The sequence below is a fragment of the Cetorhinus maximus genome, chromosome 15 (genome assembly GCF_964194155.1).
Source record: "Cetorhinus maximus chromosome 15, sCetMax3.hap1.1, whole genome shotgun sequence".
Classification (NCBI taxonomy): Eukaryota; Metazoa; Chordata; class Chondrichthyes; order Lamniformes; family Cetorhinidae; genus Cetorhinus; species Cetorhinus maximus.
The window spans coordinates 82,317,935-82,338,550 of record NC_135893.1 but is presented as its reverse complement, the minus strand read 5'-3'; the positions used below and the strand labels follow the sequence as shown (position 1 = coordinate 82,338,550).

Genomic DNA, 20,616 nt, shown 5'->3' with positions numbered 1-20,616 from the left:
AGCCCTTTAAACATGAAAAAATACAGGGTGAAGCTGTCAGAGTTTTAAAAAGCTTTCTGCTGGAGCGATTTGATTGACAGGGCATCTGGTGTAGGTTAGAAAATTAAATGAACATCTGTACCTGCAGTTTCTATGAAGTTTTTTGTCGACATTTCTCAAGGGCTGATATTACAAGCTGAGGTCATTATGAATGTATGGCTGAGTTTCAAAATCTACAAAAGGGGAGATGCTAAGTTCACATTTTGATTTACAGTTTAATGAGGATATTAAATAATTAGCTGTCTTTGATGTGGTTACTGTTTGTTTTTATAATGGATTGAACACTTGAGGGAATTTTAAATTCTTTGAATGGGTTTCATGAATGAGAATTCTTTTCAGTATCAAGTGTGAATGAGTAAGAGCTGTATTAGATTGTTGGAAGTTTAATTTTTTTTCATCTTGACATGGCTCCTGAAGTTTGCTTATGGTGGATATTGAGTGAATGGCTCTGCAGGTGGCATTATGAGATGGAATGGAGGGGGCATGGGGTGTGAGTTGGCATGGAGGGGTTATGGGGATATGTGGGCATGGGATGGATGGGGGTTATAAGTTGGCATGGAGGGGTCATGGAGAGTCAGTGGAGGATGAGGCGGCATGAGGGGTGGGCAAGGGCCAGGGGAGGGGGGGGGGTGAGTGAGTGTGAGCGGTAAGAGCTTCTAAACAAGTAGGACAAAGTTTGGGAGAACTGAGGCAGGTCTTCTAACCAGCCCACCTCAGCAGTCGCCCGCCCCATGGCCATGCATGATCTGCTTTGGGGTCGGTAGATCTGAGTCTATCCCGCCCCCACCTCCCTGGAACAAAAATTGGGTGTAATGGGGCCCTTTAAACTGAGATGGTCTGCTGAGTCAGGAACTTTCCTGACTCGAGCTACCCACCTTGGTAGCAAGAATCCAGCCCTCCATATCTTTCATTATCCAGGAAGCTCTGGACTTGTTTGTCCTTTCTACCCCCTGATGGGAATGTAGCTTGATTGCACCCAAACTATCTCCGCTTTGAAGGTAGCCAAATATCCCGTTGCAGTTTTGCCTGGATAGGGAGAACTTACTTCTTTTATCAGAGAGGCCAATAACCAGGGGTTATAGATTTAAAGTAATTGGTGGAAGAATTAGAGGGGAGTTGAAGAGAAATCTTTTCACCCAGAGGATGTTGGGGCTCTGGAATTCATCACCTGAAAAGCAGTAGACACAGAAACCCTCATCACTTTAAAAAAATACTTGTACATGCACTTGAAGGGCGGAATCATCCCAGATTTGCACTAAGTGCAGTAATGGGCGGGAAAAAAGTCGATTTACCTGCGGGGTGCAATCATGGGTTTTTGCACCTTATCATCCCGTTCCCAGCGCATCCTGCCTCATTCATAATGCATTCCTGGGAAACATGCCAGATCACTGGGGGGGCGCGGCCTCTGATTTGCCCGCCCCGCCGTCATCTCAGGCCTTCAGTAATCTGGGCGCCGTATTTAAAGGGTGCCCCTGCACAGAGCTAGCACTCTCTAAGGCAGGGTCGGGGAACCTAAGACCCATGGGCTGGATGTAGCCCATTGCTCAATTTCATCCGGCCCACAGCAAGATTTTTAAAAATATACACCTATGACGGCAGCGCCTTCAAAATAGCATTTATCATTGTTGTTACGAATTTGCTTTGGATAAAAGCATCAGCTAAATTACCATAATAATATTTAACAGTACAATATTCAAATTCAGCCATCACATTAAAACCGCGGGTGAGTTGAACATTTCTGTCTTCTCTCTAAGAAAACTAAATTAAGTTGATTTTTATGTGTGTATGGTCCACGACTGATTTTGTCTATGTGTTAATGGCCTATGATAAGAAAAAGCTTCCCCACCCCAGCTCTAAGGGACTGGAAGCTGCTGGAAAGTCATGGCTGCCAAAGGGAGGAAACATGCTGCCTCCAAATTTAGCGATGCCTCCCTTGGGCGTCTTTTGGACACTGTGGAAGCCTGTCGTAAAGTCCTCTACCCTCCCGCTCGAGCGAAGACCAGCAGGCAAGATCACCAATCCAGCATGGGAGGCAGTGACAGCGGTGGTCAGCGCCAACATCCTGCAAAAGTTGACAACTAGTGGAAGAGTGCGTCTGCCTTCAGTCTGAGGTGATAGTGCCAGCATGCCAATGCACTGAGCTTAACACTGGTAGGACCGAGGCTGCCATGGAGACCTTGGTCCAGGACATCGGTCCTGCACAGCTGCGTGGGCTGAAGTATGACCGACTCCAGAGGCTCCTCAACTGACTCGGACTCAGCAGATTTATGGCCTCCAGCCATCCTCCAAGTGCCAGAAATCTGGGAAGTCTCTGCCTCCAGCTGCTGTGGATCAGACAGTCCGATGTGCTCACTAGATTGTGACCCCGAGGCTACTCTAGAACTAGGTCCCAATGAGGTGTGTGGCTCTGTGCTGATGGAGGGTGTGGGTAAACGCTGTGATGGGTCATACTTCGGTTGCTGGAGCTGCAAAGGCAAGCTCAGGAACATGAGGAAGGAATGTCCACTGTACTCCTCAGATCGCAAGGAACATTGGAAGAGTGCGTCTGCCTTCAGTCTGAGATGATAGTGCCAGCATGCCAATGCACTGAGCTCAACACTGGTAGGATGGCGGCTGCCATGGAGACCTTAGTCCAGGACATCGGTCCTGCACAGCTGCGTGGGCTGAACTCCATTGCTGACACCATAGTTGGCTTCGAGCAGTATCAATGTGAGAGGGGTGCAGCGCAGCTCAGTCTCACTCCAGCTTCCCCTTCTTCTCAAAGAGTCAGCCAGGGGCCCTCAGGCACCCACAGGGAGGAGGATCAGCAGGTGCACACCCCAGAGCCATCCACCTAGGTGACTTCGAAAGTGCCTGGTCCATCCGAATCCCCTCTTCCTGTGACCCCAGCAGCTCCAGCTCCACAGGCCAAGGGCAGTGCCATTGCCGCACAGCAGGACCCCGAAAGCAGGCCAGGACCCTCCAGATCTCAGCCCTCCAGAGGATGTCCGCCAAGGTCATCACATTCAGGGCGTAGCAGTCAGCAGGCTGCCTCCATCTCCACTGTATTCGTGTCACTCAGACGTGAAAACTTAGTTCCTGCACAAGATAAAAGCAGGTGTCTCAGTCCAGGGCCTCTTCCCTGTGCAGTGTGTAACCTTCAGACTAAAGTGATGGTCTAGCTTCGCACTTACTGGACGTATTAGTGATGCCTGCACCTTGATGGTGCTTGTCATTGCTGCCGGAATGTCGTGGGCAGACGTCACAGAGTTCCATCATTCTTTCTGTGTGCTCTCAGCACCTTTAAGGTGGGGCTGGCCCCCCATCTCTTCAGCATCTGTGACCTGTGATACTGTGCTTCTGATGGGGTCAGGTGCTGAAGGCTGACAAAGGATCAGGTGCATTTAAAGTTTAATTGCTGCTCCTCCATGATATGACCCTGATCGCAGAGCGCAAGCAAGCTGCCCTCAGCCAGACAGAAATCAGACATTCACAGAGGCAATGTGAAGATCTACGGAGCGTCCTCACTGCATGTCATCATCATCCTCCTGGAATCGGGCCTCCTCTGCGTCTCCATGACATGAGCCTGAGCACTGAGGGTATGTGGACTGCTGTCAGCCACACAGGAGTCAAACGTTCACAGATGCAAGGTGAGAATGTCAGGACTGTCCTCACAGCATCTCTTCATCATTCTCCACGAGTCTTGTGGCTATGACCTCATCTGCCTCGTTGGCCAGTGCAATAGCCTCATCGCCGGCATCCTCGCCTTCGAGGACCTCACCATCGTCACCCCCTTCGCTGCCCTTCTCATTTGAGGAGATGTGCAGCTCCTCCATATCCTCCTCAGCCAGGTTCCCCCCCGGCGTTTCAGTGCCAAGTTGTGAAACAGCAGCCAGCGATGATGATGCGCAACACCCACTGGAGACTGTATTGCATTGCTCCACTGGACCTGTCGAGACACCAGAACCTCATTTTCAAAATGTCTATCTTTTGTTTCACCAAAGTCCGGGTCGCAGCATGTGCCTCATTATACCATCGCTCTGCTGCAGTCTGAGGCCGCTGCATGGGCGTCATCAGCCACATCCTCTGTGGGTAGCCCTTGTCCCTGAGGAGCCAACCCTGCAGCTTTCCTGGGCCCTGGAAGACGTCAGGGATCTGAGACCTGTAAGGATCTAGGAGTCGTGGACGCTCCCTGGGAATCATCCACAGACCTGTAGGATGCATTTGTGGTGGTCGCACATCAGCTGAACAGTCAGCAAATGGAAGCCCTTGCAGTTGACGTAGCTGGCTGCTTGTTGCCACAGAGATCTAAGTACCACATGAGTGCAGTTGAAGGCACCTTGCATCTGTGGAAAACCTGAGATCTGCACAAATCCCAGCGCCGTTGCTTCCTGGCTTTCCTGATCTGAGCGAAATGCACAATGTTCTTCTGAGACCGTTCAGCTGCAGCTCCATTGACATGCTTAGAGCCAGGCCTCTGAAGCTTTTCTGTCTGCTCAAGCAGTGCAAAAGCATGAAAGTGCCACTAAATGCTCCAGAACTTTTCGATCCTCGGGCACGGACTGCAAATTAATGTGCGTTTTAGGCGGCAGCAGAACAATTGGCCAACTGGACAAGTTATACAATCCCCTTGTGAAAGGTGGCCATGGCACAGTCACTAGTGGAGGTGCTCACAGCCCCTTGTAATGTCTTTATTAAGGTTTGACCCTTTTCCATCATGGATCAAGTTAACAGCATAGCCTTGGAGTGCGGTTTAGGAGAATGCCTGCGCCTGAGCTGAGAGCTGAGGAGGAATGCTTACTTTTGACAAGCTTTTCCAACTCCGTGGCTGCTTCCCTCACCATCCCCTTGCCCCAAGCTGGGAAAAAAACGACTTGCCTGTGCTCCCCGTGGATGCGTAGTGCCTCTTCCTTGATGTCCTACAGGTGATGCGAGCAAGTGCTGCGCAAGATTGTGTGCACTAACTTCCGAGCTCCCCTCGAAGTTCAGGTGGCCAGGTGGAATCCTTTTAAAGACAATTGTGAAGCACGCTGTTCTGAAGTTACACCAACGGGTGGTAAATTTGACGTGGGGGGAATGATTCTGGCGGGCAGGGCTTATAATGAGATGCTAAAGTATTGAAATTAAGTTCCTGACGTATGGCGGCGGGAAGTGCAGCCCGCCATTGACGGGTGGAGCAGACAATCACAAACTGGTTTCACGATGGCGTAAAACCAATTTTTGGCCTTCTTGCCATATTGTCCCGTTGCCCGCCATGATGCCCAATGCCAACGGAGCCAGAAAATTCCAGCCCATGTGTCATACCAGACAGGGATACAGACCAAGAGTTGGAAAGTGTGATTAGGCTGATCAGCTCTTCTTTGCCGAGCACAGACACAATGGGCTGGATGGTGGCCTTCTGTGCCACAAACTTTCTATGTTTCTAGTGACTTTAGTTAACAGCCTCTTATAAGGGACTTCATTCAATGCCTTCTGGAAGTCCAGATAAATTACATCCATAGACTTTTCCTTGTCCATTAATTTAGCCACCTCTTCAAAGAATTAAATCGGGTTCGTCGGGCATGACCTATCCTTTACAAATCCATTATATAAAAGCAAAATATTGGAAATCTGAAACAAGAACAAAAAATGCTAGAAAAACTCAGCAGGTCTGACAGCATCTGTGGAGAGAAAGACAGAGTTAACGTTTTGAGTCCGTATGACTCTTCTTCAGAGCTATAGGGAAGTAGAAATGTGATTTTTCTGCTACCATTTCTACTTTTCAGTTTTACATTTCTTCATTTCACTTCTATATTTCTAGAATTTCCACTTTCCTTTAGCTCTGAAGAAGTCATACGGACTCGAAATGTTAACTCTTGTCTTTCTCTCCACAGATACTGTCACTGCTGAGTTTTTCCAGCATTCTTTGTTTTCATGTCTTTACAAATCCATGCTGGTTTTCTCTGATCAGCTGAAAATTATCAAGTTTTCAAGCACCCTATCATTAATTATAGAATCTAGTAATTTTCCTACAGCAGATACAGTAGATATTAGGCTAACTGATCCATAATTCTCTGGTTTCACTCTCCCATCTTTCTTAATTAGCAGAGTGAGATGCACAATTTTCCAATCTAAAAGTATGGCTTCCGAGTCAAGAGAACTTTGGAAGATTATAATTAGGGCATCTGCAATGTTTTCATCTGCTTTTTGTAAAACCCTGGGATGGAAACCGTCTTGTCCTGGAGATTTGTTACTCTTTCAGCCATTATTTTCTTTAATACTGTTATTTTGCTTATGTTAATTTGGATGCGTGCCTGTCCCTGATTCATGCAAACACGAATAATGATTTCCCTTTTTCCTTGGGATGTCTAGCATGCTGACCTCTTTCTCTACAGTAAATACTGACACAAAATAATTATTCAACATACCTTCTGGCCATTCTAGAATGCCCATTAACAGGTTTGCCCAGTTTACTGTGGGCAGTGTCCGTCTCATCTGATTGAAGTCCACTTTACCTAAATCTAGATACTTAGTAGCTATTTTGTATTTCTCCCTTTAAAACACTATGTTGAAATCAATCATGTTATGACAAATATCAGGTAAACGTTCAAGCACCATAAAGTTGTTCACTGAATCCCGCTCATTTCTCATTACTAATTTTAATATAGCCTGCCCCTTTCTGATCTAGGACAAATTGCCGCAGAGAACTATCCCAGACACACTCAAGAAATTTACTACCTTTCTGATACATGCTAGTCCCATTATCCCAATTGTCATGATACGGCAGGCGGTATTTGCTACGCTGACCAAATCCAAACTTGGCCACGCTATCACAATGGTTTTGCAATTTGTATTTATTACAAGAAGATTTGAATTCAGAAGTAATGAGTCCACTAACAGCTTTAGAGATTTTAAAAATTAAATTAAAATGCTTATTAACAAAATAAAACACATACATAAGATTACAATTACACGGTTACTTAATATTATAACAATTCCCAAAATTCCTAGTTAATCAGACTCCCAACGACACACCCCCTTTAAGGCAACAGTCCAAAATAGATTTTAAATTTATATAGACAATCCAGCAAGGTTACCACAAGCACCCACTTGACAGTGGAATTCCAAAGACTTTCAACACAACTTTGGTTACTGGAACAGCAGACTTCTGCAAAGTGGCTAAAGGCTTTTCCCCAATCTGTTTCACATGATGTATCTTTCAGATCTTACATGGCCGTCCACACAAAGCCTTCTAATCCTTCTTTACATATATTTCTTCCTCTTTAATCTGTAAATCCCATTGTTCCCCTATGTCTTTACTTTGCCCATAACATAAAAATCTTTCATGTTGTCATTATGGCCAGCACTTTTGGGAAAAATCAACATAATACGCTGCCCTATTTATTTTGTTAGTTGTAAACATCCTACCATGTCTCTTTGAAAACCAAACACCTCTCCACTTATCTTAAAATGCAAATTTAATTTCAAATGCAAAATTAATTAATTTCCTTCAGCCTCTGCTGAGACTTTACCCTAGTTCACTCATTGGCATTTCACGTGTCCTTTTACACCTAACTCTTTTGATAATTTCAACCTTGCAGTCTATCGTTCCTATTTTAATTAAATCAGCCACACAGACAGAACCATCCACACACACAAACATAAGCCTACTTTACAATATCCCCCAATAATATTATGAAAAATATGATATTTCTGTGACACCTCCATCCATATGGAAAAATTAACCATTACAATTTTAAAAGACGACTTCATTTTCTCAACCCATCTTACATTATTTACTGTCCTTATCTGTATACAGAAACTATTACATTACAGGTGCATGCATTAACATAACAATCCATACACATCCTTTGTATCACATTTTAAATGTCCAATCTCTTTTGAACTTTAAACTCTCGACAATGCATCCACAATTCAATTTTCTCGTCCAGCCACATGTATAATCTGTAAATTAAATAATTGTAATAGTAAACTCCATCTGAATAGTCTCACAGTCTCAAAATTTGTCCAGAAATTTTAAAGGATTTTAGTCTGCATAAACAATTGTTTCTGACGAATTGCTTGCAACATAAACCTCAAAATGATGCAACACTACCACCAGACCTAGAGTCTCTTTATCAATGGTTGAGTATTTTCTCTGATGTACATTCAGCTTCTGTGAAGAATATCCTACTGGCTTCTCAATTACAGTTTCATCTTCCTGCAACAACACAGCACCAATACGCAAATCACTTGCATCCACCTCCAATTTAAACTGCTTGACATAATTAGGCACTGCCAAAACTGGTGCAATTTTGAAACTGTCAAATGCCTTCTGACACTCTTGTGTCCATTGAAACTTCTTGTTCCTTTTTAGTAGTTTAATCAATGGAGCAACCACACTGCTAAAATTTGGTACAAACTTCTGGTAAAATCCACTCATGCCCAGAAATCTCAAAATTTCTCATTTTGTTGTAGGCACTGGGAAATTCACAATGGCTTTTACTTTCACATCTCTTGAAGCCATCTGACATTGTCCAATAGTATGGCCTAGATATGTAACTTGTGCTTTTGCAAATTCACTCTAAGTCAAGTTCACCACCAAATTAGCTTCTCGCAGTCGACCAAACAATTCTTTCAGATGTCATAAATGCTCCTCCCACGTTTGACTGAAAACTACCAAGTCGTCAATATAAACAACACAATTGCTCATTCCTGCAATTACATTGTTTGTCAGTCTTTGAAATGTTGCTGGTACATTCTTCTTGCCAAATGGCATTACTTTAAACTGATATAGTCCATCTGGCATCACAAAAACAATATTTCTTTTGCTCTCTCCTATAATGGTACTTGCCAATATCCTTGCAGCAAGTCAATCTTTGTGATAAACTCTGTCCCACTTTCTCAATACAATCTTCCAATCATGGAATAGAATATGAATCGCTTTTGTCACTGCATTTACTTTTCGATAATCCACACACTGTCTTTGTGTTCTACCTGGCTTCGGTACCATCACAATAGGTAAACTCCAGTTACTGTAACTAGACTCTGTGATGTAATTCTGAACCATGAATTTGATTTCTTTCTGTACTTGAGATGATTTCACTGGATTTAATCTATTAGGATGTTGCTTCATTGAAACATCTATATCATGTGTAGCTAAATTTGTCTTCCCCAGCTTATTCACACAAACAGCTTTGCATGACTGCAATAGCTTTTCCAAATCACTTTGACACTTGTCTGGAAGGTAACTCAATATTACATTCACATTTTTAAGTACCCCCTCATTGTCCAATTTGATTAGAAGAAAATCAATTTCAGAGTCTTTCATTTCTACCTCTTTCTCTTTATCTACCACCACTAATACCTCCTTTGGTTATCCTCCCAATCAAAGTACTTTTTAAGCATATTTACATGACACATCCTCTGCTTCTTTCTTCTATCTGAAGTATTTATTAAATAATTTACCTCACTCAGTTTCTTTTCAATCCAGCAAGGCCCACTAAACCCTGCCTTTAATGATTCACCTAACACTGGTAACAAAACTAACACTTTTTCCCTGGCAATAAAAGTGCAGGCCTTGGCCCTCTTATCTGCCATTGCCTTCATCTCCTGCTGTGATATCTTTAAAAGTTCCTTAGCTAACTCACATGCTCTGTTCAATCTTTCTCTGAAGTTTGTTACTTAATCCAGGAGAGTAGTTTCTGAATTCTGATCCACTAGTTTCTCCTGAATCAACTTAAGTGGTCCTCTTACTTCATGACCATAGACTAATTCAAAAGGGCTAAACTTTGTTGATTCATTATGAGCAAATAACAAGAATAGAATCCCCTGATACCAATCCTGTGGATAGTCCTGACTATAAGCTCTCATCATGGTTTTTAAAGTTTGAAGCTATCTCTCTAAAACACTTTATGATTCAGAATGATAAGCTGATGACTTAAATTGATTTATCCCCAGGCTGTTCATTACTTTCTTAAACAGCTGTGACATGAAATTCGAACCCTGATCCAAGTGTAGTTCTTTCAGTAACCCATATCTTGTAAAAAAAATGTAGTCAACTCCTCTACAATTCTCTTTGCTGTAATATTTCATAAAGGTATTGGTTCCAAAACCTTGTAGACTATCCATAATTGTCAGCAAGTACTGATTTCCACTTTTAGTCTTAGGGAGGGGCCCTACGCAATCAATCAGGACCCTCATAAAAGGTTCCTCAAATGCTTGAATCGGAATTAAAGGTGCTGGTTTAATCACTGCTTGAGGTTTTCCTGTTACCTGACACATGGGACATGATCTACAAAATTTGACTACATCTTTATGCAATCCAGGCCAATAGAAATGTTTTTCTATTTTTGCCTGAGTTTTCCTAATTCCCAAATGTCCAGCCATTGGAATTTCATGAGCTAATCTCAATATTTCATTTCTGAAGCCAGACGGTATAACTCTGATGTAGTACCTCCCATTCTCATCTGCTGAAACATGAGAAGGCCTCCACTTCCTCATTAACACATTACCTTTAAGGTAATAACACTTCTCTGCTTCCAAATAAGCTGTCTGATATAACTTCTTATTCATGAATCCCTCTGCTGTAACTCTACCAATCTAACTGAACTAAACACTTCCACCTCATTCTCTTCAACCTCCTCTTCCTGCACAATCTTTTCAAAAACAGATCTAGCTAATTGGATATCAGCATTAACTGGATATCAGCATCTTTTCCGTGCCTTTTAGATTCCTCCTCTTCCTGTTTCAACCTGTGAGTTTGTGATCTCATTACTACACAATCTGAAAACAATCCAGGATGTTATTTCTGCAACACCTCTGTTGAATGCACCTCCACAGGCTGCTCAACTACAGTAGGCATCGCCAACATCTGTGACCCAGCTATACCATTATCTAAGATAAACTGAACCCCTGCAATGGGCAATTACTCCACCACCCCAACAATCACCTCACCTTTTTTCGACTTACTTTTTAAATTTACCTTCCGCAATGGAATAGGTTTAGCATCTCCATGAATTCCACTTATTACCACTCTTTTCTGCAATACTCCCTCTGGACAACAAATAGCACTATCCCATAACATTAAGGATTGACTAGCCCCTGTATCCCTTAAAATTTTAATATCTTTGCCTGCTCCACCCTGTGCACATGGAAAGATTTTCCCTTTACACAAAATTACACAAAATCTTTAAACATTTCTGTAACTTGCCCTTCCGAACTCCCTTGGGTAAATTGTAAACACATTCCCACTTCCTTACCTATCACTGATACTTCCTGTTTCACCTGTACACAAACCACTGTTTTTCCTGCTTCTGGATCTCTGAACCCACAATACTCTTATTTCCAGAACTTTTCTGCATTCCAACTATTGCAATAGGTTTTCCCTGTAACCTCCAACACATTGACTTTATGTGCCCAACCTTATTACAATGAAAACACCTAAGTTTTCGAATGTCATTTCTACCCTCAGCACCTTCCTTTTTGGTCTGAGGAGAAAATTTCCAACTGCTCCTCTCTTCCCTGACTAGCTACCTTCCTTTCACCTTCCCACTTTTTATCCTTCTCAGATTTAAACGAGTGGCAAAAAAAAGGTTTAGATCTATGGACTAGCTCATAACCATCAGCTATCTCTGCTGCTTGCCTAGCCATTTTAACTCTCTGTTCTTCCACATGAGTTGTAACTACCGAAGGATTGAATCTTTAAATTCTTTCAAGAGAATTACTTCTCTGAGAGCTGCATATGTTGTCTCTACCTTTAATGCCCATGTACACCAGTCAAAAGTACGGGGAGAAGAGGGAGTAAGGGTGGGGGGTGGGGGGGGTGGGTGGGAAGCGTAATGGGGGAGAATGGTGTAATTGGGGAGGTAGGTGTAAGTGGGGAGGTAGGTATAAGGGTGGGAGTTCGGAGGAGGGAAGATGTCCAGGGGAAGGAATGAGTTCAGAGGGGGGAAGGTATCTCGGGGGAGTATGGGGGGAGGAGGGAGGAATGGGGAAGAATGGTGCAAGTGGGGAGATAGGTGTAAGGGGGGAGGAAGGTGTAAAAGAGGGAGTTTGGAGGAGGGAAGGAGGGAGATCGGAGGGGGGAAGGCATCCAGGGGAAGGAGGGAGTTCAGAGGGGAGAAGGTGTCTGGGGAGATGAGGGAGTATGGGGGGAGGAGGGAGGAATGGGGGAGAATGGTGCAAGTGGGGAGGTAGGTGTAAGGGGGGAGGAAGGTGTAAAGGAGGGCGTTTGGAGGAGGGAAGGAAGGAGTTGGGAGGGGGGTAGGCATCCAGGGGAATAGGGAGTTCAGGGGGAGGAAGGAGTAAGGGTGGAGGAAGGAGTAAGGGTGGAGGAAAGTCTTGGGGGTGGAGTGGAATGTCCAGATGAACATGCAAGGGAGGGATCTGTGGAGTCAATGACTGCCTCCTGAGGAGCAAACTCAGGGTGGACGTGGTACGATGGAATGGCGAGTGTGAAAGGGGGCAGAGGAAGCTGGGAGGGTGAGGGTGCTTCAGTACCGGTAGAAGGGGCCACGAGGGTGGTTGGTGGGGACACAGAGGCAAATACAGACCCTGGGGGTGGGAAGGAGGAGGTCGGAGAGGTCAATGTGTATGGGGGTGGGATTTTCAGGAAGGTAGGGAATGTGCACGTTCACCTGGACATTCGTGAAGGAGAAGGGGTCGGGCTGTAGGCTAATGGTGAGGAGGTTGAAAGTGATGCCAGGGGTGTGGACTGTGATGGGGGAAAGGCCAAGGGTGACTGGGGGAGGGGAAAGGACAGGGGAACTAATCAAAAACTTAATGACTACCATGCTGTGCAAATTGAAAGTGAGTGGAGCTTCGTGTTGGATGGACACAGATGCTGCAAAGGGGTGCGGTCAATGGGTTCCTCCTGAGGAGCAAACCTAACTGGGAACTTCTGGGGTGGGTTCACCACCACACCATTGGGGTACCCCGCAGTTATACTGCCCTGGAGCTCGGAAGTTACAGTCTTTTCCTGAGACCTCCTGAGCACTCCACTCCCACCTCACTAACCAGTTTAAAGGTTGAAAATCCTTGTGACCGCCCTATTTATCCTTTCTGCAAGGACCCTAATTCCAGCCTGGTTCAGATGGAACCTATCCCAGTGGTGCATCTCCTTCCTGTCCCAGTACTGGTGCCAGTGTCCCATGAAATGAAACCCCTCATTCTTGCACCACTCCTTCAGCCACGTGTTCACCTCTCAAATCTGCTTATCGCATTAGCATTAACTTGCACGTGGGTCAGGGAATAATCCAGAGTTTATAATCATTGAGGTTTTGTTGTTTAACTTAGCTCCCATTCCTGGTATGATACGACCTCTAGCCTACACTTCCCAATTTTGTAGCCATGAATCGTATGTGCATGAGTTTTGTTCATAAATGTCATTGTGCTATTTGTTCAGGATTTTGTGCTGTATGTCAAACTGGGCTCACAAAAAATTGAGACAAAATCATTCAATTTAAAGATCATGGTGTCTCCATGTTCCCCAAAAACACATTGTCTATTTCTGAAGCTACAGCATATGAATAGCAGCATTACTAGGAAAAGATAGGCTGGGATCAGAGATCTCTTACACTTCTTCTCTTCCTCCAAATTGACTTTGTGCTGGGGAAGCTGCAAATCCAATGGACAGGTAAGGTGGTCAGGATATGGATTAAGCAGGAAGGCGATTTATTTCCTTGAGATTCTCTAAATCACATGTGTTAATGTCTGCGTGTCAGGCTTCTCTGCAGTGTTTCCCACATTACAATAATGACTACATTTCGAAAATACGTAATTGACTGTAAAGCACTTTGAGACATCCTAAGGCTGTGAAAGGTGCTAAAGACATGAACATTTTCTTGCTATGACAGGACAGTGTAGAGGGAGCTTTATTCTTTCTGTATCTAACCTGTGTTTTATCTGCTCAAGGAGTATTTGATGGGGCAGTGGAGAGAGGTGAAGATGGATTTTATAAACGAGTGGAGATGGAGAACATTTTTTTAATTCTCTGCTTTAATAGTTTAAAAAACTGTTGCAGAAATGCACTGAGCTAGTAGCTGATCTGAGTGTAGATATCCAGCTGAGACTGTAGCTGCAGGGTGCTATGTAAGTTTGCATGTTGCTGCACTCAGTGTGGTTTGATAGTTTCTAAGACCACAGCTTTCAATGTATTGTCTACTTGTGAGTTGTGGCCTAGGTCATCTAGGCACTCTCCTGATAATTGGAATCTGCAGCATGACCCCAAGCTTCCTCTGTGTTTAATTCAAACCTCTTAGACATGTTGAAACATTCTTAAGGGTTGTGATATCCAGTTAACAATTCCAAAATCAAACTGAGTGATTCCACTGTTTAAACATAACCATTATAACCTCCCTCTACACTGCCTCATCAGATGTTCCCAGGGCAGTCAAAAGAAAGGGTTAGATAGAGAGTATAACTCCCTCTATACTGTCCCATCAAACAAATGATTTTCTCCTGAATCTTTCTTTGGCATTAGCACAGATTTGTCACTTCTGAATACGTTAATGTTGTTTAACATACGTGCCCTGAAACTCTCAGGGGGACTGAGAGGTGGGAGGGGTTTTTCCTTCTGTAACTCTAAAGTGGAGACCATCAGAATCCCAAGGCAAAGCAGCAAATGAGGCTGAGAGTGCCTTGGAGATCAAGGGCTTACACACCACCTTCCCGACAACCATAGAAAAGCTACAGGACAGAGAGGCCATTCAGCCAATCGTTTCTGTGCCGGCCAAAAAAAGAGAAAAAAAGAAACCAGCTGCTGATTTTTAATCTCACTTTCCAGCACATGGTCTGTAGCCTTGCAAGTTACAATACTTCAAATGCAGAGCCAGGTACCTTTTAAATGAGTTGAGTGTTTCAGCCTCAACCACCAATTTAGACAGTGAATTCCAGACACTCACCACCCTCTGAGTGAAAAAGGTTTTCCTCATGTCCCCTCTAATCCTTCCACCAATCACCTTAAATCTTTGCCCCCTGGTAATTGATCCCTCAGCTGTGGGAAAAAGGTCTTTCCTGTCTACCTTATCTAGGCCCCTCATAATTTTGTACATCTCAATTAGGTCACCCCTCAGCCTCCTCTGTTCTAAGGAAAACAACCTTAGCCTATCCAATCTTTCCTCATAGCTGCAATTTCCTAGCCCTAGCGACATTCTTGTAAATCTCCTCTGTACTCTCTCCAGACCAATTATGCCCTTCCTGTAATGTGGCCTTGAAGTCCTGCTCAGTCCTGAGCTGGGCTTCTGACTTGAAATCTAGCCCATTGTCTCAACAACCTCCCCTCCTAAAGTTATATCATCAAGCTCCACCTCTACCATTGTTTCAGTGTTCTCTCTTAGCTACGCAGTAGTAAAAGGGATTCACCCCCTGATGATCTGAACATACAGGTCAATAAACACCGGTGATGATGTTTCACTTGTTACACACATCAAAAACAACACAAATAACTTGCTTTCATATGGCGCCTTTTATGTTCTTCACAGGTGCTTCACAGAAATGTTATCAAATAAGTATTTGATACTGAGTCACATACTTGGACTGGTAATCAAATGCTTAGCCAAAGAAGTAAGTTTTAAAGAGTGTCTTAAAGGAGAGAGGGCTGGAGAGGTTTAGGGAGGGAATTCCAGAACTCAGAGCGTTTAAGCCTTAATTGTCTTTGAGAAAGTGTTGGTGAGTCACCTTCTTGAACTACTGCAGTCTGCATAGTGACGGTGCTCTAGGATTTCATCCAAGTGATGCTAAAGGAATAGTAATATATGTACCGCACACCTCCAGACTGAACTGGTTCCCTGCACCTGCATTGGAGTGAAGTTACTTTGCTCATATATTTATTCCAGAACCTCAATTCATTGCTTTGCTGACCCTACAAGCTGTCCAACTGTCATTTTGATTGAGGGAGAGAGGTAACAGTGGATAGACCTGAACTAGAGGAAAATCAAGCAAATTACACAAAATGCCTCAGTGCCATACTTTTGAACATTGAATAAAATGCGAATTTGTCTTACAGTGGGATGGAGAAAGGGTGACCTGAGGGGCAGCTGTGGATGGTGCTGTGCAGATCGCAGCTTCAAACCACCCCTGGATGGTATGTTTTGGAGCTGGTGTCGGAGAACGAGCAGAGGTGTAGGGTCAACATTATCCTGACTGGAACTGGCAGCACAAAGGTTGACAGATGATGTCACAGGGCATTGGAAGAAGCCAGTTGCACCCCTCAGTATTGTAGCTGCTGTGTGAGATAATGGAAGGTAAGTCTGGTGTATGAAATCTGAGATGTGACATTTGGAGAGTTAATGAGCAATAAGGATCCATCCCATCATTGAAACATTTCAAGTCCTCCTCGAGAGGTCTAGATAATTGGGGATTAAAAATTTGCCTTGGGTTTGGAGCAAAATAAGCACTATCAAATCAACTCCATATACATCGTCCTTGATATTTAATTCCATTGACTGCAGTGGAACTGAATTATCAAGCACTGTGCATGGTGGCTGGCTGATCCAATAACAGCCAGAGTATCAGCATCCTGGGGAGGTACTTTCAGGAGTGCTCATATCAAATGCACACCAGGAACCACTGGAAAGGCCACGGGTCAATGACAGGGAGGTTTCTTTTTATTCATTCACGGGACCTGAGCACTACTGGCAACACCAGCATTTATTGCCTATCTGTAATTGCCCTTGAGAAGGTGGTGGTGAGCCAACTCCTTGAATCACCACAGTCCATGTGATGTAGGTACTCAGAGTGCTATTAGGGAGGAAGTTCCAGGATTCTGACCCAATGACAATGAAGGAATGGCAACTCAGAATGGTTTGTGGTTTGTGGGGGGATCTTGTCCCTGCTGTCCTTATTCTTCTAGGTGGTAGAGGTCGCAGATTTGGAAGGTGCTGCCAAAGGAGCATGGCAAGTTTCTGCAGTGCATTTTGTATATGGTACATACTGCTGCCAATGTGTACTGGTGGTGGAGGAACTGAATGTTTAATGCAGTACTTGAGTTGTTGATCAAGTGGAATGCTTTGTCCTCGATGGTGTTGAGCTTCTTGAGTGTTGTTGGAGTTGTATTCATCCAGGCAAGTGGAGAGTATTCCATCACAGTTCTGACTTGTGCTTTGTAGTTGGTAGATAGGCTTTGGAGAGTCAGAAGTGAGTTAATCGCTACAGAACTCCCAGTCTCTGCCCTGATATTGTGGAGACAGTATTTATGTAGCAGGTTCAGTTACATTTCTGGTCAATAGTGACCCCTGGGATGTTAATGGTGGGGGATTCAATGGAGCTAATGCCATTGAACGTTAAGGGCAGAGGTTTAGATTCTCTCTGTTGGAGATAGCCATTGCCTGGCACTTGTGCGGTGCAAATGTCACTTCCAACTTAACAGACCAAGCCTGAATGTTGTCCGGGTCTTGCTGTATATGCACACAGACTATTTCAGTATCTGAGGAGTCACAAATGGCACTGAACATTGTGCAATCCTCATTGGATTCCCACTTCTGACCTTTTGATGGAGGGAAGATCACTGATGAAGCAGCTGAAGATGGTTAGCCCTGAGAACCCCTGCAGCAATATCCTACAGCTGAGATAGAGGTGTCAGCTGTGGCTCAGTTCATAGCACCCTCGCCTTTGAATCAGAGGGCTGTGGGTTCATGTCCCACTCCTGGAAACCAGAAACTGTGATTGTACTCGAAAAGAGTTGCAATCTGTGACTGGTGATAACTCGAAAGAGTATCCTACAGCTGAGATAATTGGACTGCAACAACCATAACCATCTTCCTTTGTGCTAGGCTCCTTGATTCCATACATCAAATGTTTCCTTGATGTCAAGGGCAGTCATTCTCACCTCACCTTGTGGGAATTGAGCTTCCTTCTGCTCCTACTGGAACTTTGTACAAGGTGTGCTGATCAGAGGTGTGAGGTGTGCTGTGGGGTGGGATTCCCTATGTTAGGATGGGAGTTCTCAGGGACCGTACATGCCCTATACCCCATCTATTCTAAATTGACATGGAGTAATTGGCAGTAAAAGCAAGCAAAACCTTTCTGTGTCACCAGAGTATAGAATGAACGTTATCCCTATTGTATGACCTGTATAAATCCAGTGAGGCAAAAGTAAATGAATGGCAAAAATGGGGACCAGTATTAATGAGAATGAGGGAACATCTTCAAAACCTCCTTCTGTGCATCAGGACCGTCACTGTTATCTGGACAAACAGCTGATTTTCACTCAGTAGGATCTCACGAACAGTAAATGAAATGATTGATGGGGCTGTTAGAGGTGGGATGCTGTCATGGACACTGGGAGAACTCCCTGCTCTGTCCTGATGCACAGAAGGAGGTTTTGAAGATGTTCTCTCATTCTCATTCTTCCCATAGTGCCAAGGGACCCACTAGTGCCAATGTAGATCAGCAATCAAAGAAGCTGATGGAAAGTTCAACTACATGGCCAAAACAGTATAGGACAGGTCAGAGGGCATTATGATTAAACTGTAGAGTGCTCTGGTCAGACTACACCTTGAGCTCAGTTCATTGAAAAACAAGAGAAACATTCAAGGACCAGATGTCCCAGAGAAGAGCTCACCCCCAGGATCAGGGTCTGAGCTTTGGGGAAAGAGTTGGGATATCTGAGGTGTGATTTTATAGAGTCACAACACATAGTGAAGGGAATGGGATAAGTCAATTCAGATTATTACTTTAGGTTAAATAGCTACAGTAGGACAAGGGGTCACAGGTTCAAATGTGTAAAAGGTAATTTTAGATTGACATCAGGAAATTCTTCTCCCAAAAAGTGCTCAATGTGTGGGATGAACATTCAAAAAGACCTGTAAAGGCAAAAATTCTGGAATAACTGAAGAAACAATTTATAGCACAATGAAGGGATGTTAGGACCTCAACAATTTAGATGAATGGTTTCCCCATCTCTAATTATCTTGTGATCTGGCAGACAGGGCCTCAGTTTAATGTCTCATCTGGAAGACAACACCTCTGGCAATGCAGCATTCCCTCAGAACTGCACTGACGTGTCAACTTAGATTATGTGCTCAAGTACTGGACTGGAGCAGGACTTCAATCCATGGGGCAGAATTTTAATGGGTGGTGGTGGGGGGCATTTTGCTTGCTGTGACCCCTTACAAAAGTCAGTTCCAAAAAGGTCGGCAGGCTTCCAAATCTCTTGTTGGAGATGGTCATTGCCTGGCACTTGTGTGGCGTGATTGTTACTTATCACTTATCAATCCAAGCCTGAATGTTGTCCAGTTCTTGCTGCATGCAGGCACAGACTGCTTCAGTGCCTGAGGAGTTCAGAATGGAATTGAACACTGTGCAATCATCAGCAAACATCCTCATTTCTGATCTTATGTTGGAGGGAAGGTCATTGATGAAGAAGCTGAAAATAGTTGAGCTTCAAACAACCAGAACCATCTCCCTTTGTGCTAGGTATGACTCCAACCAGTGGAGAGCTTCCCCCAAATTCCCATTGACTTCAATTTTGCGAGGGCCTCTTGATGCCACACTCAGTCAAGCATTGCCTTGATGTCAAGGACAAGCACTCTTACCTCTGCAATCAGCTCTTTGTCCATGTTTGGATCATGCCTATAATGAGGTCTGAAGCCAAGTGGCCCAGGCAAAACCCAAACTGAGCATTGGTGAATAGGGTATTGCTGTGTGAGTGCTGCTTGGCAGCACTGTCATTGACACCTTGCAACACTTTTCTGAGATTGAGAATAGACTGATGGGGTGGCAATTGGCTGGATTTTACTTGTCCTGCTTTTTGCGGACAGGTCATACCTGGGCAAAATTATTGGGTAAATGCCAATGTTGTAGCTGTACTAGAACAGTTTAGCTAGGGGGGCAGCTAGTAGTAAAGCCAGGATGTGAACAGGGCCTATAGTCTTTACTCTATACAGTGCCTTCAGCCATTTCTTGATATCACTTGGATTGTATCAAATTGTTTGAAGACTGGCCTCTATAAAAGTTGGGATTATCCACTTCGCACTTCTGGCTGAAGGTGGTTGGAAATGCTTCAGCCTTATCTTTTCCACTGACCTTAAACCTTATTTGTGAAATGACCAGTGAGAGTCTGGATTTTCATTTTCCATCATGTCTTGTATGCATTGTAGGTATTTGGATCAACAGATATCGAAAGCAACTGGTAAAATCCATCAGTGGGCCCTTTCTGGAGACTATAATCCGTTACATGAAGAGGCAGGATCTGATCAGTGCTGAAGAAGTGAATCAGATTCAGGAACTGAATGCCCTATCAGACAAAGTGAAGGCAGTCATTGATGTTCTGGCTGGTAAAGGGAACACAGCCTCTGAGTCACTGCAGACCTTTATAGAAACTACTAACTTGCAGCTGTACCTTTCAATTACCATTTACGGTAAGATGTTTTTTTTAACAATCATCCGTATTTTCTCCATTCTGTTGTCCTCTGGTCTCCCTTAATCATAGGGGCTGAATAAGATGATCATAGGCTCCCACCAGCGCACGTTGTATCAATAGGGTCTGGGAGGACTTGTTCTCAGATCAGTATCTCCCCACAGCAAAGCAGAAAGGCAGCAAAAAGACGCAGTAAAATTTGTGGATCCCAGGGAATGGAGTAAAGAAGGAGAGAGAAAAGGGGGAAGAGACAGAGGGAG

The 20,616-nt window shown here is 44.1% G+C and overlaps 1 protein-coding gene across 1 annotated transcript in view; it reads left to right on the top strand.

Moving 5' to 3' along the window:
• nlrc3 (NLR family, CARD domain containing 3) overlaps positions 1-20,616 on the top strand; it is a 63,018-nt gene that overhangs the window by 9,708 nt on the left and 32,694 nt on the right. The window contains exons 2-3 of the mRNA XM_078558719.1: positions 16,004-16,241; positions 20,097-20,357. Coding sequence (XP_078414845.1) covers positions 16,235-16,241; positions 20,097-20,357 — 268 coding nt within the window. The 5' untranslated portion in view covers positions 16,004-16,234. The remainder of the gene's footprint in view (positions 1-16,003; positions 16,242-20,096; positions 20,358-20,616) is intronic.